The sequence below is a fragment of the Bos taurus genome, chromosome 23 (genome assembly GCF_002263795.3).
Source record: "Bos taurus isolate L1 Dominette 01449 registration number 42190680 breed Hereford chromosome 23, ARS-UCD2.0, whole genome shotgun sequence".
In the NCBI taxonomy this organism is placed as follows: Eukaryota; Metazoa; Chordata; class Mammalia; order Artiodactyla; family Bovidae; genus Bos; species Bos taurus.
In genome coordinates this window covers 8590747-8615767 of record NC_037350.1, presented here as the reverse complement: position 1 = coordinate 8615767, position 25021 = coordinate 8590747, and the positions used below count along the sequence as shown (strand labels likewise).

General features: G+C 59.0%; 1 protein-coding gene across 2 annotated transcripts; it reads left to right on the top strand.

The window, feature by feature from the left end:
• The first annotated feature begins 6865 nt into the window (after positions 1-6865).
• Positions 6866-24232, top strand: SPDEF (SAM pointed domain containing ETS transcription factor). 2 transcript variants are annotated; one of them, NM_001081578.1, is given in 6 exon segments: positions 6903-7307; positions 16841-17299; positions 19531-19728; positions 21397-21444; positions 21560-21706; positions 23563-24232. In NM_001081578.1, coding segments are annotated over 5 exon segments (1008 nt in total). In that variant the 5' UTR covers positions 6903-7307; positions 16841-16863; the 3' UTR covers positions 23742-24232.
• The last annotated feature ends 789 nt before the right edge of the window (positions 24233-25021 follow it).

Below are 25021 nucleotides of genomic sequence, written 5' to 3'. Positions count from 1 at the left end.
AGGGGCCTACTGTCCTGCCCAGGGCCCTGGCACGGCCCCAGGCCGGGGGCCACGGGAATGCGGAGAAAGGTGCTGGCTGGGCTCGAGCTCCGCCTGGCTCTGCTGCCATGGTGCTCTGTGACCTTCGGCATTTCATCGCCCTCTCTGAGCCTCAGTAAAAAGGGATCTCTGAGGACTGGCTGATCTTGCTCCTCCTGGCTCTGCCCTCCTGTGGGATTCTAACCCCAGGGAGAGAGTTGGAAGCCTTCTGGTCTTGACTCAAACATCACCTTCTCAGACTCTCCCCGACCTCTCACCCCCTTCACCACACACTTAAAATTGCCCAACACTCCCCATCCTACACCCTCGCTTCCTTTCTGCCCCACCGCAGGGGTCATCACCTGTGGCCACACTCTCTTACCTACTTATTTGTGTTTATTTACTGTCTCCCCAGCTCCAGTGTCAGCTCCGTGGGGGAGAGAGGTTGGTGTGTTCCTTCCGCTAGCAGCAGGTGCTCAGCAAACAAACATTTGCCGAGGGTGTGATGGGGGTCGTCGTGTAACAGGCGCCCCCGGCTGGGGAGGGGGTGAGGGAGTGGGTGCTGCAGGCGAGGGGTGCGGGGTCAGGGCAGGACGGGAGGCGCCGGGGGTCTGAGTCCTTGGTGGGGGGCGGCCCTTCCCAGGGCGTGCCCCCATACCCTCCTCTGGGCAGAGCGAGCCGAGGAAGGAAGGCAGCCTCCCGGTTCCCCTCTCTGCCCCGCTCGGAAAGCGCGGCCCTGATAAGGTGGGTAAATTTCAAAGGGGCTGATAGCAGGCCCGGGGCGCTGCCAGGGCCTCCCCGACTTCCCACCCAGCCCCCAGGACGGCCTGCGAACAAAACAGGTTCGATTGTGCTCTTATCTGGGTTTGCGGTTTGGTCTGCCTGCGGCCCGCACTAATGGGGGAAAGGCAGCGGCTCGAGGGCAAGGGAGTGACGCGGGCCGCCGCCCTCAGCCCCCAAGACGGCGGGCCGGGCCGGGGCTGCCCCTGGCGCCCCCGCGGAGCGGGCCGGGAGGGGCGACCGATGCCCGGAGGTGGAGGCGGGGGTGGCCGCCGTCGCGGGGCCGGGCCTGGCTTGGGCTTCTGGCTCCCGGCCTCCGCGCCCTCCGCCTGCCTCAGTTTCCTCCCTGCGGTTTAACCTGGGCCGAGGAGGGAGACGTGATGCCTCCCAGGGCAGTGGGGACACTGCCGTGAGTTAAGCGCGCAGGGAGCCAGGGTAAGTGCTGGGCAGGAAAGCCTGGGAAGCGAGGAGCCGAGGCTCTCAGGCTGCCGCCTAGTCCCCCTGCGCCCCGGGCCTCATCCCCCTCCTGTCCCTGTCCTCTGCTCCAGCCTCACCAGCCTCCAGCTTTGCCTCCGCCTCGAATACTTCGGGGCTCAGGGCTCACATCTTCACCTCCTTCACGGTTTTGCTCAGATCTCACCTCTCCAAGGAGGCCTGCCCTGACCACCCTGTTTCACGTTGCCCCCTGCGTCCCACCCAGCACCCAGGAGAGCTGTTTTTCATGGCCCTCATCAGCCCGGAGCTGCTATGTAATTCACTCCTTTGTTACTTTTCCTGTTGACCGGCTATCTTTCTCCTCTAGAATGTAAACCAACCAAAGTTGGCTGCTGTATCCCGGGGAGCCCTGCCTGGCCCACAGTAGGCCTGCAGCCCACATGTGTGCAGTGACTAGTTTTGGATGGCCCGGGGCCAGGTTGTATCTTGGGTCGTCACCATGCTCTACCATCGCAGGGGCCTGGTAGGGGAGAAGCGGATATTTCACGTGTATATGTGTGTCTGTGTATCCTCTCTGACCCCCAGGGAGGCCTGCAAGTTTCCCCAGGGTTGGAGCCCATCTTTGGCAGGAGCCCTGTGTGACTCGGTTCCCAGAGAAGCTCTTGAGAGCTATGCAGGGTCCTGGGGTGGAGTGAGGCTTCCTCAGCTGCGTCCCAGGTGTGAATCGGCGATGGTGTGGATGGATGAGGCTGTAGACAGGAGTGTGTCGGGGGGTGAGCACCAAAGACCTTAGACACAGGGAAGACTGGTCCATCTGCTCAGCCTCCTTTCGGTGGGGAATGTCTGGGGAGGAGGAGGGATGGCATTGGTGAGGAAAAGCCTTTGGCATCTCCTGTCGGTTTTTCCCAGAGTGGAGAGCGTCACGCATACCGTAGGTGTTTATGAAACCAGTGACCATAGATGGCTAGCCTTGGGAGAGACGCTGGAGGTCACCTGGGCCCTCGGAGGCCACCAGGCCTTGAACTCCTCCAGGACAGACTGTGCCCGGCCACCCTGCCCCTCGCGCACGTACAGGGCCTGGCACAGAGTAGGTGCTCAGTGAATGCCTGCTGGCCTGCCCGGAGTACCATGTCACGGCCCGGGGGCCTTGCGTGCTCCAGGCGGTGGGAATCCTTGGATTCATGGGCCTGACGACACGGCACCCCCGCAGCTGACCCCAGTCTGTCTCTAGTCCCCTGGCCCCCCATCCAGCTGCAGCACATGTCCTGGGAAGAGAATGCCGGCAGACGCGGCCCAAATTCTGCCTCTGCCACTTGCCAGCCTTGACTTTGGAGCTTGTGAGAAGGTCAGAGAAGCCCCCAGGTGCTTCTTGGTGAGATGAAATAGCGCATAAGCACGCTTGGGGTCTGGACTCAGATGCCGTGCTCGTATGTGTCCTTAAACCTGTTCCCTAGCCTCTCTGGTCTCGGGGGCTTCCTCTGGACAGCACAGGCTCCTGGTCTCTGGGTCCCACAAACCAGGCTTCCTGCCCTCACTGAGTGACCCCATCTGGGTGACCAACCCCAGACTCTTCAGCAAGCGAGCCCCTCCCCAAGCCATTTCCCTTCTCATAGCGGGAGCCTGGGTCAGGGCAGGGCCTGGTGTCAGCCAGGGGGGCAGGGCAAGGACCCACTGGCAACACTGTCTTTCTGTGGCTGACACGGGTCCCCGCTTTCTCCTCACTGTCACTCCCAGGCTACAGCTCCTAGGAGAGCGGGACCCAAGGACATGGGAGCAGCGGTCTATTGACCAACAGACCAACAGACAGAGACAGACCAACAGACCAACCGCCCTTTCCAAAGTACGTCCACTTCCTTTGTCAACTTTTCATCACTCGTCACAAGGCCCCGCCAGCAGGATCAGCAGGGCAGGTGTTGTTTCTATCTCACAGGGGAGGTGATGGAGGTCCAGAGGGGGCCAGGCGCTGGCAGCGCCAAGCCAAGCCCTGGCCCTGCCTCCCATCCACGCTTTTGACTCTCTGATGGGCTTGGATGCAGGCAGGAAAGCTCTGAAGCCAGCTGCTCCAGAAATCACGGTCTGTGTTGAGTCTGAGGCTGCTCGAGCTGAGCGAAGTCCCTGCCCTCAAGGAGTTAGAGTCCTGGGAAGGAAAGAAACACTGGAAAACGGAGCACAAAGAATTGGGACATGTGGGGGCTGGAGGGGACATGAGAAAACTCTCTGGAGTAGAGAGCGCTTGAGTTGGGGCTCAAAAGATGAGGGTTCTTTCAATTGAAGTAGAAGAAACTCAACTCCATTTGAACAACAGGAAAAGGACTTTTCCTGGTTCATCCGGGTGTTCAAGGGGTGATGGCTCCACCAGGCACCTTCTCTGGCTGTCAGAGCTCACAGCCCGAGGGGGTGACAGCTCCCAGTGTACACGCTGAAGCCTGAGAAACCCCAGTGGCTGCAGAGAATGTTATCTCAGTAGGTCAGAGAAAAGTTCCAGGATGGAGTGGGTGTGTGTGGACCCCAGGTCGGCAGTGGGTGGACGTGGGAAAGGCTTTGCCCGTAATGGATAAGGTGAGGGGAACAGGAGGGGGCAGATTTCACCCCCTGAGGGGCTTGCCTGAGGGGGACTGAAGGGGAGACCAGCCTTGGGGACCTGTGAGCAGGAGAAGGAAACTAGTAGACCCGGTGAGCTGTGCCAAGGACCTGGGACTTGACCCCAAGGGAATAAGGTGGCTAGTAAGAGGGACTATCAGGCATAAGGTGATCAAGGAAACTTCAGATATGAGCTTATATCTGATTCCCTTCTATGACCGTAGGCAAGGCATTTTAACATCTGGGCCTCAGTTTCTTCACCTGGAAAATGGGCACAGTAAGTTACCTGAAAGGGCTGCTATGGGGAATAAGATGACATGGCTTTATGTTGGCCATCAGCAAGGCCCTGGGACAGGGCGTTGAGGTTTGCAGAGCATTTTCACAACCTTATCTCACCCCTCACCAGAACTCTAGGCTTCCCTGTTGGCTCAGACAGTAAAGAAACCGCCTGCAGTGCAGAAGACCTCGGTTCGATTCCTGCGTTGGGAAGATTCCCTGGAGAAGGAAACTTTTAGCTTCCTTGTCCACTCTGGTTTTCTTGCCTGGAGAATTCCATGGACAAAGGAGCCTGGTGGGCTACAGTGCAAAGGGTTGCAAAGAGTTGGACACGACTGAGTGAGTAACACTAATACCACAGCTCTGAGAATTCCTCAGAGACGGGGAGGGGGAGTTCGGCAGGTTCCAGCCAAAGTTGCAAAGGTGGAAGGTGACAGAACGAGGGTGTGTATTTGGCTCAAACCCTGAGCTGGTGTCAGAACACCGTGCTGGATGGATCAAGGTGCTGGTGGGGTACGTGTTAGCCAGAGCCCCTTATTTGGCCCTCCCTCCTCCCGGAGCCCACAGGCAGGTTTGCCCCAGGTGAGCACCAAACCTGCCTTGAACCCACCACTGACATCCCCCCAAGCAGCCTCTTAGTACTGCAGTCCATGTAAACCCCAGCTGATGGATGGAGGGCCCTCTCCTTGCTACCTCTTAGGTCTTTCCAGCCTCCAAAGGCAGCTTTGTTTCCTTATTCCAGGCCTGGGTGGGTATAATTTGTCCATTCTCAGCACAGCTTAACCTGGTCCATCCACTCAGGCCCACCATTCCTGGGAACACCTATGAAATGCTCCTTTGGGCCCAAGGCAAAGCTGTATCAGCATTCAAGGAGCAGCCTTCCCAAGGTCAAGGTTTTCTATGGTATGACCAGTTCCCTTCTCAATGCCACCCAGCAGTGAAATGCCCTCTCTGGCTGCAAGAGTATTCTGTCTTCCTCTATCTACCCATCTTCTGTTCTGTCTCATATAGAATCAGGCTTGGCTTTGAGTAATAAAGATACCACTTAACAAAAACCAAAAGTCTGCTTCTCTTATAAAAGTCCTGAGGCATGCAATCCAAAGCTAGTATGAAGGTTTTATGCAGTCCTCAAAGACCTAAGCTCCTTCCAGCTCACTGCTCCACCATTTTGTTTTCATGGTCCAAAATGGCAGCCAAGATTCCAGCCATCACAGCTGCATCCCAGGCAGTAACACAGAGGAAGGATAAAGAAGAAGGAGGTAAATCATACATGTTAGTTTACTTTTTTTCTTGATAGTTTACTTTTAAGAAAGAGTCATAGCAGATGACACATGACACTGCTGCTTGGTCACACAGTCACATTTAGCTGCAAGGGAGCCTGAAGTAGTCTTAATTCCAGGTAGCCAAGTTCCCAGGTAAAGTAGGGGGTTGTTTATTGAGGAAAAGAGAATGGACATTGGGGGTAACTATCTATGACACCCCATCCATTCAATGAGCATTTATTGGATGCTCCCTGTACTTACCCATGTTACAGTACTTATAATGTGATCAACCTTAGCGTCTTGCGAGCAATAAACTGTGCCTGGCACTTAGTAAGTGCTCGGTGGCCATTACTATTAGTGCTGATATAAGCACAAGCTTCTGGGAGAACGGAGAGAAGGTCCCGCCTGGGAATGTTGGAGGTCTTCCTTTTTTTCTTGGTTCTGGAAGGCTGGGATGGTTGACGGTAGTCATCTTAGGAACTCGTGTTACCTCCCCGATTTCCATTCCATCCTACCTGTACCTTCTCAGGGAAATGACTCTTATAATTCCTGCTTACCAAGGCACCTGTGATAGCTAACAGCCAAGCACAGGCTCTCCAGGGTGAAAAGTACAACCATATGGAAGAGAATTTTGGCAACAGTTATGGTGAGGGGGCTAGTTCTGAAGACCTTGGAATCTTCCTGAAGCCCTAGAAAAGTCATACTGTAGATTGTCACACAATTACCTCTGAAATGGGAAAATAACAATATGTACTCTCTAAAATGCCTCCATCTGACAGCATGGGGGTTGCAGATGCCAGGTGCCCTTCCAAGGTGATTCAGAACAAGAGTCCCTGGAGGGCAGGGCAGCCCTCAACCCACCTGGCAGGTTGAGGAAGAAGCTGAGAGCTCGGCTACGTGGCCTTGCTTGGTCTCTCAGAGGTGGAGGAGCCCGGGTGGGTGCTGGGGCTGGAGATTCTGTGCTTCTCCCGACGAGGACTGTGGAGAGCAAGCTGCTGCTGGCTGACCACCACTAAGGGCCTGGGAAAGCGAGCTACCGGTCCTTCCTGAGCACCAGGGTATGACAGGCCTGCGCCAGGCCCTGTGGGGCACACAGAACTTAGGGTGGGTGGGCCTATGAGCCTTGGGTCTCTTTCCCCAAAGCTGTCTCCATTCCTGACCTGGGGAGCCAGACAGCGAGCGCCTCCTCCAGGAAGTCCTTGCTGACTTCCTTTGCCAGATGCCCACCGTCACTGTTCTCCCACGTCCCTCCACTGGGCCTTTTCCAGTGCTGCCTGCTCATCTGTTCCCTGCCCTCAGCTGACCCCTGTACCTTGCACATAAGATGAACTAGGTAACGATATATCAACTATTGAATGAGTGAGTGAGTGAATGCATGAATGAGTGACTGAATGAGTTCCCAGGCTGCCAGCGGGTGGTTCCCCCAGCGAGGAGGGGGAGGCCTGCAAGGGTTAACCAGGAGTCCGTCTGTGGTCTGAGGTAAGCAGGGAGCGTATTTGTTCAGGTAAATACGGAAGGATTACTTATAATGGGAAATCAGGCCCCGGCCAACTCTTCATCTCATGCCGCCTAACTTCCTCCCAGCACATTCCTGCACTCCGCCCGCGTCCACACTGCCCCGCAGACCCGGTCCCCTGAGCCCACTGCAGCCTCTCTTGTAAGCCCCCCGGCTGGGTCTTGCCACAGTGCCAGCAAGTGGCCCTGAGCTGGGGGCAGGGGGGCTCCCTACGGGGTGCGCAGCCCTGAGACCTCAGAGAGCTGCCCGTCGAGGGTGGCTAGGCCCCCGGCGGCCCACCCGAGTGCCACCTTTGCCCTCAGTCCTGCCGGCCCCTGGTACCGCCGGCACCCCAGATGCCTGGCTGAGACCCAGCAGTGGTCCCAGCTGCCTGCGCCTCCCCCTGGCCCCCAAGGTTGGCGCCGCTGCGGACGACACCTTGGGCACCAGGCAGCTAACGGGTAAGTCTGGTGGGGGGCAGTGCCCGGCCATGGGGGCTTTCCCCTGCCAGCTCTGAGGAGGTGGGTGGTGGAGGGAACTTTCAACGCCGGGTTCCCAAGTGTTGATGACCCTGATCTGGGTCCTTTACCCTCAGAAGCCCCGATCCCTGTGCATGCTGCCTGCCTGGTCTGCCCCCAACCCCAGGCTGACCATAGAGCCCGGTTGAGCCCCCCGGCCTGGGGAGGGCGGCCTGTGATGCCCCACCTCTGTGATGACCCCGTCTGGGCTCCACACTGAGCCCACCCTGCGCAGCCTGAGGGGAGGCGGCTTTGCAGGTGCGGAGCCTCGGCCCCGAGACCAGGCCGGTTCTGCTTGGCTAGTGAAACACAAGCAGCCTTTCTGTGGCTGCCAGCACGGCCGCTGTGCCAGGGGCAGGGTCTCTCAGAGCCTGGTCACGAGTGGGCAGGGCCCTGCTGGAACCTGGAGGCTCTGGGTCAGGGCCAGGGTCTGGGGTTGGAGCAGGGGCTACGGTCCCAGAGCCCAGGGGCTTGGAGGGGTGGGGCGGGCGTGGTGAGCACGGGAACCAGGGGATCTGAGTGATCGCCTTGGGTCCCCGGGGAGGCACAGTGCCTCTGGGCACGTGGGGAGAACAGTGCGGGTGAGGGCAGGGGGACCTGGAGGTGCCCCTTTCTAGGACTTGCCAGGTGCCTCCTGTGGGGAGGGAAGGAACTGCGTGGTGGGGTTGACAATGTGGAGGGCTGAAGGGTTTCAGTGGCTGGAACCTCCCCTGGAGCTGGACAAGGTGTGTGTGCACGCGTGCATGCAGGGTGGGGGCAGTGACCTGAGCTAGCCCGGGGCCCCTCTCTTCTGCAGCTGGGCCCACCCAGCAGCCTGCAGCCAGGCCTCAAGCCGGCTATCCCCTGCCTGACAGCCATGGCCTTTCTGCTCCTCTTTAGCCAGGGCTGGGACTTGGCCTCACTTCCTGCCCCTACCTCCCTGATAAACAGCTTCACAGCCACCCCCCAGTAAAGCAACCATCTTCCCAGCTGCTCGGCTGAGTAACAGAGCAAACAGGCGCTGGGGCTGCCCCAGGCCCCAGGTGGCAGGCAGGAGATTACCCATCAGACGGGGTGCCCAGGCCAGGGCTCAGCTCAGCCAGCCAGTCCCTTCACCCCTGATCACTGGGGAGAGGGCCAGAGCCAGGGACTCCCCCCACCCAGCTGCTCAGAGCTCCCCCAAAATTCAGAATTCAGAGTTCCCGGGAGATTGGGGTGTGGAGGAGGTGGTCTCTCATGGGGTCAGGGACCACCTGCCCCTTTGAGAGCCTAATAGGCAGCATGAGGGGCTCAGAGCTGAAAACTCAGCCCCTGCCAGACTCGGTTATTGTGTTACTGATTATAAAACACTTTGGCAGGTGCTGTGTCACTTGGTTGCCATAAGCTTCTGGATTACACAAAACTTCTCTTGTCAACCGAGCCTGAGGAAATAGGGTAGAACTCCGTAGGTGCTCAATCAATGCTCAGAAAGTGTGACCCTGGCAGTGAGTGGAAGAACCAGGAGAGCCCACTTCCTGCTACGGAGGTGGTTGCAGCCATAAAGGGAATAACCCCAGAACAAACCAGAGCACAACTGTGTGCCGACCGACTTGGTGCAGCTTGAATGGAACTGGGCTCAAGGCCCTCTGGCGGAGGGCAAGAAGGGGCCGGTCAGAACCCGCAAGGTGTGACCTCAGGCAAGCCACTCTGACTCCCTGCGCTTGCAGCAGGTTAGACAAGGTGGCCTCCTCTGTGAAAGGAAGCTTCTTGGAAGGAGCAACCTGGAGAGGGGTTTTGAAGGCTGTGTAGGAGTTGGTGGAGGCAGGCTGGCTGGCGGGATTTGCTGCTTTGTGAAGCTTGTGTGCTTTCTCAGTCTGGTCTCCTAGGCTGAGGTCAGGGGAAGTGGGGGCCTCTGGCTTGGGCTCCTCCTAGAGGCCGTGGAGAAGTGAGTGAAGCCAGCAGCTGCCCTGGACCAGGCTAGAGAGCAGGCTGACCTTGGGGCAAGCTCCAGGCCTCTCCCATCACCATTTTCAACTCTCCCCCAGACTCCACCCTTCGGGCCTGCCCCTCCGTCCAGCATCACCACCTGCTTCTTCCTTGGTTCCCCTCACTCTTCACCCTGTTACCTTTCCCTCCCTCTCCTCCAGCCCCATCCCCTCACCTGCCACCTTCCTGAAAGCTCAGCCCATTGTAATTCGCCAGGAATTTCCATCCACCGTCCCCCTCAATCTCCACAACCCCTTTAAGACCTGCTATTAACAGCCCATTCAACAGACATTCAACTGAGTTTCTTGCCCAACTGCTGGAGCTAGGGTTAGGGCTCAAAATAGTGTGGGACCCTCCCCTGCCCCCACCCTGTTCCATGCCCCACCCTGCACCCCCAGCCAAGAGAGTGGCCTGTCAGGTGGAACAACTCTTCCCAAAGCAAACTTTGCACAAGCTGAGTTGCCCTGGGCTCTTCCTGACATTTAATGCCAGGCTCCTTCCCCTGCCTCGTTTGCATGTTCCCAGTACAGGAGATGCCCCCTGCCAGATTCTCCTCTCCCGCTTTTCAGGGCCTCCAGACTCCTCCAGGTCACTCCTCCTAGGCCAGGGCCCGGAGGGGGACTCTGAGGGAGTCACATGGGCCAGAGCCCTTCCTGGGCTGTAGGAAGGGCTGATGAGGTCCTTATGGTCCCGCCAGAATCCAAGGGGCCCTTCCTTTTCGCTCCAGCTCTGGGGTTGAGGAGAGGGTCTGGGGGTGACCGCCTGGGTTAGGGTCCCAGCACCTGGACCTGGTAACAGGGTGGGGCCCAGGTCTCTGCTCTTGCAGCAGCGAGTTGGCCTGAAGGCTGCTGGGACCAGTTCTTCCTGCCTCTGATGTCCAACCCAAGACAGCCTGGCGGGCACGATGGAGGTCATGGGGGTCACAGACTCCAATCAGTGTCTGGACCAGAAGAGCTCTGGGAGCTGACTTACCTCCTGGGAGAACAGAGGAGGAGACTGAGGCCACGGAGACCAGGGGCTGCCCAGGGCCTCAGATATGGTGGAAACAGAGCAGATTATGAATCCCCGTCTCCAGATGCTGGGGCCTCAAGTTCTTTCCAGGCCTCCCACCCCTTTGGAGCAAACTCGAATACAGGGCTGAGCTTGGGGCTGAGGGGGATCCCTGTACCTGCAGGCTTCAGGCATCCATGCCACCCAGACCCCCCCCCAGTGCAACTTTTGTGGGGCTTGCTCCGCAGGTAGCCTGGGCAAGGCAACAGGGGTGACCCTAGAAGTTGGAAGGTGCCAAGACTTCAGCAGGAAAGAGGGCGGAGCTCAGCCTTGACTCCCAGTCCCTGCCCGGTCACCATGGACACATGCCCCCAGGCACTCACCGCCCCTGCCTGTCAGGTGGGAACAATCCTGGCTGCCCCAGGAGACCGTGGGGGAGCCCAAGCAGTTTATTTATTTGGCCTTCACCTTGTCCCTGGAAGGGCTGGAAGTGGTGTCGGTGAGGCGGGATGGGGGAGGACAGGAAGTGGATGCCTGTGATCCCCCCATGCGGGAACGAATGGGAGGTAGTGCTGGTACATACTCCCGCCTCGGGCTCCTGGCTGCCCACGGGAACGGTGGGCAACACAGAAAGCAAAGTCGCTCTGTGCGACCCCATGGACTGCAACCCACCAGGCTCCTCTCTGTCCACGGGATTCTCCAGGCAAGAACACTGGAGTGGGTGGCCATCTCCTTTTCAGGGGACCTTCCTGACCTGGGGATTGAACCCAGGTCTCCCGCATTGCAAGCAGACACTTTTACCCTCTGAGCTGACCACAGCTCCTTGATGTCCCTTGACTCTTTTTGTTCCCCGCCCCCATCCTCCTGCTGCTTGGCCCGACCCTGCTCCCAGGCCTCCCTAGGCCTGTGGGCTGGCTCCCCAAGTTAGATCTCCCCAGGTCGACCTTTTGCTCCTGCTGGTTGTTTCCGGCTCATTCCTCTCTTTTATGTTGGCTGCGCTGTGCGGTGTGCGGTATCTTAGTTCCCTGACCAGGGATTGAACCTGTGCCCTCAGCAGTGAAAGCCTGGAACCCTAGCCACTGGATCACCAGAGAAGTCCCTGGATCTAGCTAGTTTGAAGAGCAGTCTTGGAAGGCAGGGGAGCTGCCTTTTCCTGGAAGTGTAGCAGCTGTCCCAGGAGCAGTGAGGGGGGCTGGACGGGGGCAGTGGGCAGGGCGGGAAGGGCCTGTCTAGGGCAGCAGGAAGGCCGAGGCCAGAGGCAGGGAGGCTTCAGACTGCAGCAGGCGGGCCCTGGGCACTGGCCTGGGCAGGCCCGGCTTCTCTCCAAGGTGCTGACCGACTGCCTCGGGTTGAGGGGACAGGCCCACGTGGTCCCTGCCCACTCTGCAGGGCTCCCAGGAGGCGCACTCCTGAAGCCCCCTGATTCAGACCCATTTATGTGGACCCAGAGGCTGGGATGGAGGGAGGGAAGGGCCGATAGTGGGGAAACCAGAGGCGGTCTGCCCCCAGGTGCTGGAGCAAGGAGCCTCTGGGCGGAGTGGCAGGCCTGTCACACCTTGCCCCAGCCCCTCCCCTCTCCTCCCAGGGCCTGCAATCCTGGGCCCTGGGCAGACTAAGGTTGTGTCTCAGGATTGAGGTGAGGGCTCGAGGCATATTTCTGCCCTCCCCTGCACAAGCCCACTGGGTGTAAGATCTGAGCAGGATGAGAGACAGGCTCCACCCTCATGACCTCCCGGGCCTCAGTAAAGACCTCCTGGTGACTCCCCGGGGCTGTCTGAGCATCTTTCTAATGTCCAGGTGGTCCCGAGGGGCAGGAAACAGCTGCTGTAAATCTCTGACTTTGGGTCCCCCTGCCCCCTCTCCCTTCTCTGTCTTCCTGGGGGACCACGAGGTGCGGAGAGAAGGGGCCAAGGTGGTAATCCCTCCGGCTGCAGCCACGTGAGTCTGCCCTGTCTCTGGGTCTTGGCCTCTACCAGCTGTTACCAAACTTCTTTGTCTGGAGTCAGAGCCAGTGCCTCTTGGGCAGGAGGGAACCAGGACATGCTGAGCCCTAATCCAGAAAAGATCAGCTCGAGGTTTTGGGAGCTGGAGGCATCGCTCAGGAGACGGGCAGCCCCTTGAGCCTGGGCTGTTGGGAGGGACCAGGACCTGACAGAGCCCGGATTTGTCGCAGGACCCTAGGGCACAGTGATCCAGGCTGTGCTGTGTGACTACAGATACCTCCCGGCCATTCTCCAAGCCTATTTTCCCAGTGTCCCCGTGTGGAGACCATCACCCACGAATGTACTCACGGCTGAACTGCACAGATGGGGAGAACTGAGAAGTCAGAGGAGGGAGTGGCTGGGGAGGACTTTGGGCTGAACTGTGATGAGAAGGAAGGGGCATTGTGGGCAGAGGACCAGCGAAAACAAGAGAAAATAGAGAAGAAAAGCCGAGTCAGGCCCACAGCTCAGGGTCCGAGGGAGAAACACAGTTCCCATCAGAGCCGGGATATGTGCTTTGCTCTGGACCCTGCCCCTAACCAGTGAATAAATCTGTTTCCCGCTCTGGGCTCTGAACTCCAATGTTCAGAGGTGGGCACCAGCCCCTGGGATCAGGCAGGGCAGGCGGTGGGGAGCCATGGGAGGTTCTAGAGCCCAGGGCTGCCCAATGAAAGGATGTTGGAGGGAAGCAAGCTTGACTGTGCAGTGGAGTGAGCGGATAGGAGGTGCGAATGGACTTTGGAGGACCAAGCTGACCAATCAGGAGGTGGGTAGGGCCCTGGGGAGATGGGACCAGCCAGAGCAGGAGACTCCGAGGGCACGTGGTACAAGAGCAGAGGCCACCCATGGCCAGCTGGGGCCCTCGGGCAAGCTGCATGGCCTCTCTGAGCTCTACTGTCCACATCCACAAAACAGGGCTCCTGAGTCCCTGTAGGTAGTAAAAGGGTAACATGTACACATGCCCTGGGCATAGGAGGTACTTGACATGCGTTCTCTGCCCTCCCGGGTTCAGCCCTAGAGCCTGGAGAAGATGCAAGAGTTGCAGGCTGGGCACACCAGCTCCCAGCTCATTGACCAGAAAACCCAGGTCCCCTGGGCTGGGCTCAGCCTTCCATACTGCGTCCCACCTGCAGGCCATGGGCTCTTTCCTCCCGCCACACAGTTAATCATTAACTTCTTTTTCACCAGGGAGGTGTTGGAGCTGGGACCAAGCCTTGGCTGAGAGCAGGTTCCTTGGCATTTAGGGGCAAGGTGACGGGGGGCTGGAATGTGGGGTGTGGAGGAGAAGGCGGGAGGTCTCTGCTGGTGAAGGATCCTCTGGCCAGGAGCCAGAAGACCTGCCTCTGAGTGGTTCAGTTCCCCACCGCAGTGCAGGGATGAGTGCTCAGGCCCTCTCGGGAAGGGGGCGAAGGCGAGGACTTCCGAAGTTGCTTGACCAATGTGTCAGGGATGTGTCGTCATGTCCTCTCCTGGCCAATGCTGCCCCCTGCCCTAGCCATTCATCCTCACTGACCCCTCGCGCCACTGTGCCCCCGTCCTACCTGTGACCGAGGCCAAGCAAACAGGAGGGCCATGAGGGAGGCAATTTCTCCTGCCTGTTGGAAAAGATTCCGTCTCCCTGGCACACGGCCCAAGGTGTTGGCAGGGACTGTCCTAACGTGGCAGGTCAGGGAGTTCTGGGGACGTGGATGGGGCAGGAGGCAGGCAGGGGGGTGATGAGGGAAGGGTGGGGTTGAGGGGGCTCTCCAGGGGTGGGGCTCCCCGGGGGGTAGGGTGTGGGCACAGGCCGGGGTGGGGACTCAGGGCAGAGCGGGCTGTTGGCTCTGCCTGGGTAAATAATATGGGCCCACAGCACACATGTGTGTTTGCACAGAAGGACTTGAAATGATTCCAGGCCTGCCCTCTGTCCCCCGCAATCCTGGCCCCCCCAACCCTGCCCACCCCACCCCACCCCGACCTTTCCTTCCTTGTCACTTAAAGGAACTTGAAAGGGAGACTTGAAATGAAAGGGAACACCTTTCTTTCTTGCTGGCATTCTCTGTGCCACAGGAAGAGCAGAGCTGCCAAGTCAGGTTGGGCAGGTTGGGTACTGCACGAGGGTGAGGGACAAGGGGGAGCTGAGTTCCACTTGGGCTCCACTCGCCAAGCCACACTACCCAGAGAGGAAAGGGCATTATTTTCTGAGTTGCATGCAGAAGCTGCAGCCCTAGGTATAGCAGCCAGAACCTTCCAGACGGGCCTCTTTCTCTACCCCACCTGCACATTGCAGCTGAGCAGGTCTACAGAGCTTCTAGTGAAACCCCCCCTCATCCTGGCCAGGTGCCTTCAAAGCAGCGGTTCTCAAACTTGAACCCCCATCACAATCAAAGGGCCTGTTGAAACACATTGCTGGGAATTCCCTGGCAATCCAGTGATGAGGACTCTCAACTTCCACCGTAGGGAGTACAGGTTCAATCCCTGGTCAAGGAACTGAGTTTCCACAAGTGTAGAGTGTGTGAAAGCCGCTCAGTCGTGTCCGACTCTTTGCAACCCCATACACTATACAGTCCATGGAATTCTCCAGGCCAGAATATTGGCGTGGGTAGCCTTTCCCTTCTCCAGGGGATCTTCCCAACCCAGGGATTGAACCCAGGTCTCCCTCATTGCAGGAGGATTCTTTACCAGCTGAGCCACAAGGGAAGCCCAAGCTCACGCAAGCGTGAGATGTGGCCAGAAAAAAAAAAAAAAGAAAAGAAATGCCTTGCTGGGCCTTCCTCCCTACCCCTGAGCTTCTGATTCAGTAGCTCTGCTGTGGGCCTGAAAATTCGAGTTCCTCATAAGCTCCTAGATGCTGCTGCTGCTGCTGATCCAGGCACATTTTGAGAACACTGTTCAAAGTATAAATACCCCCAAGAAAGGACACATATGAACTTGCCCTTATCAGGTTTATCTGTGTTACGGGGAGCATGTATTTGTTGGTCATTTCCCACATCTGTCCTGATGTATTCTTGACTCTTAAGCCACGGAAGTATCCCAGGGACCCCCAGTTCTTTGATATACGTACACCTTGCAAGTCCCCTGCTTTACCCAAACCTCCAATATGGAGTCCCAGTGCTGTGCTCCAACGTGGGGCTAGAGAAAAGGGTCTGGGTGGAGGGCAGCAGAGCCTGGAGACCGATGGGAGGGAGGCCTCTAGTTCTTCGCGTGGAGGCCAAGCGGTGCCCCCTGGGTGGCCTTGGTGGGGCCAGGAGGAGTGGGGGTGACTTGCCGAGGGCCTCGTTTGTCCCCTTGGGCCTCGGCCTTCTCTCCAGCCCCTGTAGCTGTGGGGAAAGTGGGCTGTTGTAAACTTACACGTGGGCACCTCCCAGCTGGGAGCTGCAAGTTCCTCCAAGGTGTGAGGGGAGAGGAGAGGTCCCCGGGGGCTGGGAGAGGCTGTGGCAGCACCCTTCAGGGCAGGACGAGGCGGGGCAGGTACCGGGAGCCTGGCCCTGAGTGGGGGTGGCGCCGCGCACACACGTACCTGTGTTGCTGGGGGGCTCCCTCAGCAGCGTTGGGCTGGGAGTTTATCCATACTCCCCACGTGACCCTGTGGGGCTCCCCTGGTGGCCCAGTGGTAAAGAGTCCACCTGCAATGCAGGAGACCCGGGATCAATCTCTGGGTCAAGAATACTCCAGTATTCCTGCCTAGGGAATCCCATGGACAGAGGAGCCTGGCGGGATACAGTCCATGGGGTCACAAAGAGTCAGACACGACTGAGCAACAGAGCTCACAAAACCGGCCTGTGGGAGGGGCAGGGGGCCGCCTACCCGATCTGGGGGGGCTTCGCCCTGCCACGCCCTCACTTGCTCCTTGCTGTCTTCACCTGGCCCCCTGGGAGAGTATGGTGACCTTTTCCCTTCCCTACCCTCCTCAAGGGCAGAATAAAAGGAAACAAGCTCTGCTCCAGCAGAAAAGATTAGGAATCTGCCTGCAGTGCAGGAGACCTAAGTTCTATCCCTGGGTCAGGAAGATCCCTGGAGAAGGAAATGGCAACCCACTCCAGTATTCTTGCCTGGAGAATCCCATGGACGGAGGAGCCTGGGGGGCTATAGTCCATGGGGTCACAGGAGGCAGACACGACTTAGCAATCAAACCACCACCAGCACCACAGAAGGAGCTTCCTCGACCGGACAGCAGACTGGGATCTGGGTCGGGGGCCAGCCACCTTGTCCAGGCCTCAGTTTGCTCATCTGCCAGATGGAACTAATTGTGCCTTCCTTTGTGAGGACCGAATGAGATCAAGCACCTCAGGAGATTGTTTTAAACAGGTTACTTGCGTAAAAATACACTGCTCCCAGCACCCCGGCTTCCCTGGGGAGTGAGGGAGCCGTCTGTTTGCAGCTCTGCACCTCCCCCCGTCTCAGCCACAAGGCCCGTCTGCCCAGCCCCGTCTCAGCTGCCCAGTGACCCGGAAGCCCCGGCTTTCTCCCAGGCCCGGCCGCTGCCCACTGGGCTCCTCATCTCCATAACCAGCTTAGCGGCCCCCACAGGGACAGGGAAGCAACCGGGGCCTGACTCTTTCTCCTCTTCTGTTTCTGTAGACACAGCCGCCAGCCCGAGCAGCATGGGCAGCGCCAGCCCGGGCCTGAGCCCCGGGCCACCCGGCCGCCTCCTACTGCCCCCGGACAGTGCGCTGCGGACAGGCCTGGAGAAGGCGGCTGCAGCGGGGACGGGGCCCGAGCGGCGGGACTGGAGCCCCAGCCCGCCTGCCACCCCTGAGCAGGGCCTGCCCACCTTCTACCTCTCCTACTTTGACATGCTGTACCCCGAGGACAGCAGCTGGGTGGCCAAGGGCCCCGGGGCCAGCACGCGGGTGGAGCCGCCTGACGAGCCCGAGCAGTGCCCGGTCATCGACAGCCAAGCCCCAGGGGGCAGCCTGGACCTGGCCCCGGGCGGGCTGACCCTGGAGGAGCACTCGCTGGAGCAGGTGCAGTCCATGGTGGTGGGCGAGGTGCTCAAGGACATCGAGACGGCCTGCAAGCTGCTCAACATCACGGCAGGTGAGCCCCTGTGCCAGCGGAGGCCACTGGGAGGGGCAAGGGTGCCGCCTGGCGCACCATGGTCACCCCCAGAGATGCTGGTGCTTCTCCACGTGCAGCCAGCCCCTAACACAGCAGCGGCAAGCCTGGGAGCCCAGGTTCTCAGCCTCTCTGCGCCCCGGCCACGCCAGCCTGGTGTCCCCACGTGGCAGGCACCTGGTGAATTAATATGAGCTCTGCACCATCTGGCCTACCTCCTCTCACACATCAGTCCACAGTCCCCCGGCCTGTTCTACTTCAGACTCTCCTGCCTCTTTGCCATCCCCACAACGCTCATGCCTCAGGACCTTTGTACTCGCTAGTTCCTCAACCCAGAGTGCTCTTCCCTCAAATATCTACTTGGCTCACCCCTCACCTCCTTCAGGCCTTGATTCAAATGGCATCATCTCGATGAGGCCTTTCCTGACCCTTCTACTGAAACTGCTGCCCAGACCCCCACCTCTCAGTCCTCCAACCTGCTCTATTTCTCTCGAGGTTCCTACCGTCTGATTTGCAGCATGTTTATCTTGTTCCCCGCCTGTCTCCCTCAATGGAATGTACATGCCCCGAGGACAGGGATTTTCACTAACTCCTGCCTCCCCTGTGGCTCAGCTAAAGAATCTGCCTACCAATTCAGGAGATGCCAGTTCAATCCCTGGGTCGGGAAGATCCCCCAGAGGGCAAGGCAACCCACTCCAGTATGCTTGCTTGGAGAATCCCATCAGAGGAGCCTGGGAAGTTACAGTCCATGGGGTTACAAAGAATTGGACACGAGTGAAGCAACTGAGCACGCACACACACCCCCGGTTCCTGGGATGGTACCTTGGACTTGATAGATGCTCAACACACAATCACTTAATATGCCCTTATCCCTTATATGGGGGATTCAGCGTGGACACAGCAGAAAGGCTCCTCTGTTCATGAAGCTGACGTTACAGTGACGAAACAGATCATAGATAAATGGATCAATGTGTCTCTGGTCCAGTGGGGGTGCAGGCTTGAGGAGGTGAGGCGTGTGTGTGTGTGTGTCTGCAGGGTCTGGGAGGGTATGGTTGCAGAGCTGATGCTGCCGGTTGAGGGGCTGCTGGGGCCCCGTCCCGACCCGCTTTGCCTCTCCAGCTTTGGGTGTGTCTGAAGTATCTCCTTGGCCTTCGCGCCCTGGCGTCTGAGCCTCCCACACAGGAAAGGTCCTCAGGCCCGACTCCTCCTCCCCAAAGTCATCTGGGCCCAGCCCCTGCCCCACAATAGTCTCAGCAGGGGCCCCCCTTGAGGCAGCCCGTGCCCAGGGCCCCCGCCCCCAGTGGCCCAGCGCCGCAGCCAGCCCCCACCTCGGAGGTTTTCCCACGGTGCCTCCGCTCCCGCCCAGGGCTGGGGAGGGCCCTGCCCTGTGAACAATAGGGACAGAAACAAATGGCTTTGACCCTGGGGAGGAAAATGGGTTTATTAGGTGGGGGCAGGTCGGTCTGCAGGTCACCCGCTCAGAGCGTGGCGTTCACTTGGAGGCCCCATTGTGTCTGATCCGCAGCTGGGTCCCCGCCCAAGCGCCCTGCTGGGTTCACCCCAGGGCGGCTCCCCAGGGAGACGACTGGAGCTCAGCCAGGGACGCCCCTCTGGGCCTCGGTCCCACGAGCACCCTGCGTTCTGCCCTTCGCCCACTCGGTGCACGCGGGCTGAGCAGCGCCCTGACAGCCAGCCCTTTGTTAGGTGCTGGACGAGGGGAGGGAGCCCCTCAGTGTCTCGGCTTCCTCCTCGTTGGAACACGGTGTGAGGCGGCGGTGGGGCCCATCCCTGGGTGGGTTTTTCTCTGGTCCTTTGAGGGTTTCGGGAGGGCAAGAGGAATCTGGGAAAGAAGCTGGGGTGTCTCTGGTATAGTGTCACTGTCCCCTCCAGGGCTGGGGCTCCCCAAAGGGCCCTTTGGAGGGACTGGGGGGGTCTGGAAGGAGCTGAGGTCCAGGTGAGATGGAGGTGCAGAAGCTCCAGCCCCCCCCCCGCCTTGCCCTGAGCCATGTTTGCTTTTGGGGCCCTGGATCCTTCCCCTTATCCCCTCTCTTCTTGGGTACCCCCCTCCACAGAACCCCTCAAGCCTCTGTCTGGCCTGGAGGCCATTCCAGGAGAGCATAGGTTCCCACGGGGGGCTCCATCAGGGCAGAGGGGGCCCCCGGGGGCAGAGCCTTCAAGCAGACTCCGGGGCTGAAAGAGTGTCTCTTGCTCAGACCCTGTGGACTGGAGCCCTGGCAACGTGCAGAAGTGGCTGCTGTGGACGGAGCACCAGTACCGGCTGCCCCCCGTGGGCAAGGCCTTCCAGGAGCTGGGGGGCAAGGAGCTGTGTGCCATGTCCGAGGAGCAGTTCCGCCAGCGCTCGCCCCTGGGCGGGGACGTGCTGCACGCCCATCTGGACATCTGGAAATCAGGTGGGTGGAGCACCCCCCACCCCACCCCCAGGCTCCAAGCCGGGGACAACAGGGGAGAAGTTAGGCCAGGATGCCTGCCTGTGGGTTACGGGGGAAGCAGCCCCTTGTGCCAACCTGGGTTCCGTTCTGAATCCTGGCCCCAGTGACCGCTGCCTCCCCGGACCCTGGGTGAGCCCTCCAGCCCCAACCCTCTGCCTACCCTGATCAAGGCCACAGAACCCAGGACAGAACACGCAGCAAGTTAAAAGTATAACTTAGACCGTGAGGACGCAGGACATTGGATACTCCGAAGTCCTCCTTCCCTGTCCTTGTAAAAATGTCGTGTTTGTGTTGTAGTTCATTAAAGCAGAAATAAGGCATAAATGTACAGAATTTTTTTAAAAACAGACTGTTGTGAACCACAGTATACCTTGGGGGTACCCCTCGCTCGTCCCTCCCCTGGCCCCCCCAGTCCCCCTCACTGTGGCCCGTTTCTCGGATGCCTTGCTAAGGGAAGTCTATGCGTATACAAGCAAGAGTAAGTGTGACTTCCACCCTTTCCTAACGCAAATAGTGTGAGTATCACGCTGCTCTGTACTGGACAGTGTATCTTGGACCTTGTTCCCCTTCATTGTTTGTACAGCAGACCTATTTTTAATTTTTTTTGTGTGTGTGTGTGTGTGACTACATGGCTTTTGGGATCTCAGTTCCCCAACCAGGGATTGAACCCAGGCCCTTGGCAGCAAAAGCACAGGGCTCTAACCGCTGGACTGCCAGAGAATTCCCTTTTTTTTTGATTTATTTGTTTTTATTAATTGTTGTTGTTGTTGCCCTGGGTTGTCATTGCTGCCAGTGGGCTTTCTCTAGTCGTGGCGAGTGGGGCTACTCTTCGTTGCAGGGCACGGACTTCTCACTGCTGCAGCTTTTCTTGTTGCAGAGCACGAGCTCGAAGGCACACAGGCTTAGCAGCTGTGATACATGAGCTTAGTTGCCCTGTGGCAAGTGGGAGCTTCCCAAACCAGGGATCAAACCTGTGTCCCCTGCTCCCTGAGTCACGGCCCTGCCCCTTGGGGCCCAGGATGAATGAAGGGACAGGTCCCACTCTCATGGCCCGATCAGAGACCAGTGTCCAGCCCCCAGCCCAGGCCACCTGCCAGGGGCTGGCAAGAACAGTGTGCAGTGCCAGGCTGAGAGCCAGGTGGTAGCGTGGGCAGAAGGCGGCTGCCTCCGCCTCCCACTGCCTTTTCTAGGGAGGGAGGCAGGTAGGAAGCCGGAGAGGTGGAGGGGTACAGGGAGCTGGCAGCTGGAGGGCAGGGAGTATTTTTGTTATGCTGGGTTCTGAGTGGGACACCGTGCAGACCTCATCACCACGCATCCGTGCAAGACCTGTGAGGGGGTGTCCCAGGCCCGTTTCACAGTTGACCAGCAGGGCTCAACATGCGCTCTCCTCTCTGAACCAGGGGCCGCACGCAGAAGGCCCCTCTCAGCTGCCAAATCCTAAACTTTCTTCCAGGAAGCAGCTCTGTAAGCAGCTTGTCTCTCAGATTGGCAGGAGGGAGAGAGCCACCGGGCGGGGGTGGGGTGGGGTGGGGTGGGGCTTCTATAACCCCACAGTTCCACCCAAACGCCCTCCTCCTCCCTTGGGGGGGCGTCTCTCTGGGGTCCCAACTTCCCCTCCTTGCCCCGCAGCTGCCTGGATGAAAGAGAGGACGTCCCCGGGGGCAATTCACTTCTGCGGTGAGTTGGGCAGGGCAAGGAGGCAGGAGGCCAGAGCTCCGGGTCTGGGGGGCGACGGGGTGGCGGCCACTGAGGACTGGGGCTCCCCTCTCACCACCACCCCCTGACCGCCCAGCCTCGACCAGCGAGGAGAGCTGGACGGACAGCGAGGTGGACTCGTCCTGCTCCGGGCAGCCCATCCACCTCTGGCAGTTTCTCAAGGAGCTGCTGCTGAAGCCGCACAGCTACGGCCGCTTCATCCGGTGGCTCAACAAGGAGAAGGGTGAGTGGTGTTGGGGGCAGGACAGGGAGGCTGTGAGATGGGGGGGAGCTGTGGTCCTGCCAGGCGCTGGGCAGGGGGCTGCAGCCGCCCCCACCTTTGCCTTGAATATCACACACGCACTCTCACTGGACCCTGAACCAGCCCAGGGTCTGTGCAATCTGTGTCCACACCTGTCCCCTGCCAGGCTCTGCCTGCTGAGGGTCCCCAGCGGCCGCATGCCCAGGACACAGCAGGGCCGTACAACTCTGCTGAGCATGGGACACAGTCTCCACCCTCAAAACCTCAGAGCTGCACTGAGGAAGCTGGTGGTGTCCCGTGAGAAATACAGAGCAAACCATACAGGCAGTGTTAGATTTTCAAGTAGCCACAGTTTAAAATGCTTAAAAACAGGTACAGTTAATTTTAATAATACGTCTATCTAATCCAATATTATACATTCTTCTAATCTCAACATATAGTTGCTATAAAATTATTAATGAGATGTTTTATTAAGTCTTTCAAATCTGCTGTGTATTTCATGCTTACACTGCATCTCAATTCAGCCTGGCTACTTTTCAAGGACTCACAGCCACATGTGGCTAGTGGTGACTGCTCTGGACAGCACAGGGCTGGATGGTGTGCGGGTGTGTGTTTTGGAAAAGGCCCAGAGCCGAGAAACCTGGGTTCTAGTTCCCATTCTGCCGTTAGTAGCTATGAGTACCCGGACTCCAATCTTCGTATTTGTGAAACAGATTAGATTCAGTCATCCAACAAGCCTTCATTGAGCACTTCCTCTGGTTCCACACTTGCTCAGCCAACATTTATGGAGGATTATAGGGTCCTGGAGCTGTGGGGAGGATTCAGTGACACCCCATCCTCTAGGGACCTACAGTCTTATAGGAAAACCAGCAGTGAAATGAGCTGGTGTGCAGAACGCATCTGGCTGTGATGGGACCAGCTGTACCTGGGTTGAGGAGGACCTCAGAGAGGAGCGACCCTGGGACTGAGTGCAGAGCTCGGGAAGGGAAAGGGCTTAGGAGGGCTGGGGAAGTTCCTACACGAGGTGTGGTGATCCCGTGTGTGTATTTGAGACAGAGTGAGCCGGTCCCCCAGGGAGACCATCCCACGATAGAAGACAGGGAGATCAGGGAACGGAGGGGTGATCTGGGAAGCCTGCCTGGAGAGGGTGTGCTTACCTGGGTTTTGCCAGGTGCTTTAGATGGAGAACTGGGGATATTAGTAATAGCCCCTTCCTCCTGGCTCTGCTCCAAGGACTTTCTATAACCACTCACCAAGACAGTGGTCACCACAAACCCCTCTAACTGACTGGAAAAAGGGGGTCTCAGCTTCTAAAGCTGGAAAACGGCTGAGCCAGGATTCCAACCCAGGTGGGCTTGGTTCCCAATCCACTCTTTCAACCATCTCTTACCAATTCATCCTGCCAGAAATGGCTGTGTGGGCCGAAGCGGCTGAGAATCCCACAGAGGTCTTGCAGGCTGGGAAACTGCACAGGTGACCTTGTGAAATGAGCCATGTCCACAGCCTGGAGCCCCACAGGGCTTCAGTGTGGGGTGTTTAGGAGCCGGCGCTGGCAAGGGCCAGGCCTTCAAGGCCCCGAGTCACCCACTGCAGGCTCACCCTGAACCCAGGAGGTCTGTGAGTCCACAGTAGCATCCCCCACTTCCAGGGCCCTGTGCTACACCTCCCCACACGTTGATTTAACCCTCAGCACACCCAGGGGAGACAGTCTGTGGCCCCACAGCCTGGCCCGGCCCCGGGGCGACCCCGGCTTCCCTGACTCTGCAAGGCTGATCTGCTGGTCTTGGTCTCTCTCCCTCTTGCTCTGCTGGCTCTCCCTGGGCCCCCCGCTACCCCAGGCATCTTCAAAATCGAGGACTCCGCGCAGGTGGCCCGGCTGTGGGGCATCCGGAAGAACCGCCCCGCCATGAACTACGACAAGCTGAGCCGCTCCATCCGCCAGTATTACAAGAAGGGCATCATCCGCAAGCCCGACATCTCCCAGCGCCTGGTCTACCAGTTCGTGCACCCCATCTGAGCGCCGGGTCCCGGGCCTGAAACATGCCCTTGCCAGACCTCCCTCCTGCCTGCCCTGCTTCGGCCAGACCCAGAGCTGGGAAAGAGGGCAGTCTGTGGCACCCAGAGTTCAAGGTCAGGGAGGGGATGCCCCACTGCTCCCAGAGATGTCAGTGAGCTCTCTGGGAAGAGAGCCCCAGGGTCGGAGGGTGCTTCCCCCTTGGGCCTGACTGCTCCACGGCCAGTCCACTGGAGGATGGAGGGAGGTAGGGCTGTCCTCGGTGTTCATGGCTCCCCAGGGAAGGGCCCCCGCTCCGTTGCAGCCTCTGACCCCAGATGTTCCGGAGCAGAGCCGACAGAATGGCAGTGACTTGGCCAAGGCCACTTGCCCTCCAGTGCCCTCTGTTGCCCGTCCAGCACTGCGCCTGGCATGGTGCCAGGAGACATCTGGACCCCCGAGTTGGGAAGCCAGGGGTGCCCTGGGGACGGATAATAAAGAACCTAGGGAACTGATGTGGTCCCAGTGTCTGCAGTGAGTGTGAAGCACAGCCCGGAGGCCATCCATACTCAAGTTGTTGTGGTCACAGGGACCTGGGGTGGTCAAGGGAGGCTTCCTGGAGGAGACGGCATTGAGCTGAGCCTAACAGGAAAGGGACAGCTGATGGGTAGAAGCAGTGGGAGAAAGGCAGTGAGTCCTCAAGGCCCACGAGGGGCTGGAGGGGCTCTCGTCTCCCCTGGCCTGGTGTGGGCTGGAAGGGGGTGCTGGAAAGGGGAGCTGGAAGCGGGGTGGGCTGGAGCTGAGGAGGGTCTCCCACAGGACTGGAGAGGTGGTGGCATCCTTCTGTCCTCATGCTCTGTCGGGGGTCAGGACTTCCCCCCGGAGGGGCTGAGGGCTGCCCTTCCTGCGAGGGGACCCACAGCCTGGCTGCTGCTGGGCCAACCTGGGGGCTCTGGGATGGGCAGCCGTGCTGTGGGAGAGCAGGGCCTTCAGCCCTCCTCTTGGGACGCCGGCCCTGCAGTGAACAGGGGAAGAGAGACTGGCTTGTGGGCAGTTCCTCTCTCGAGGCCTCAGTGGTACTGAAGCTGTGAGCCCTGTGAGTGGGGTGTCAGAGGCCAGAGCCCATGATGGGAGGGGGCGGGTCTGAGTGTTTGTTTGTGAGCTGGGGGGGAGATGGGACCCTTTCTCCTGGGCAAAGGCACTCAGCTTCCTCACACCCCGCCTCACGTTTATTCATCCAGCTCAGGTGTCCTGAGGGCTGACCAGGTGCTTCGACGGCTTTTTTGCCATTTGTTGTCATTCAG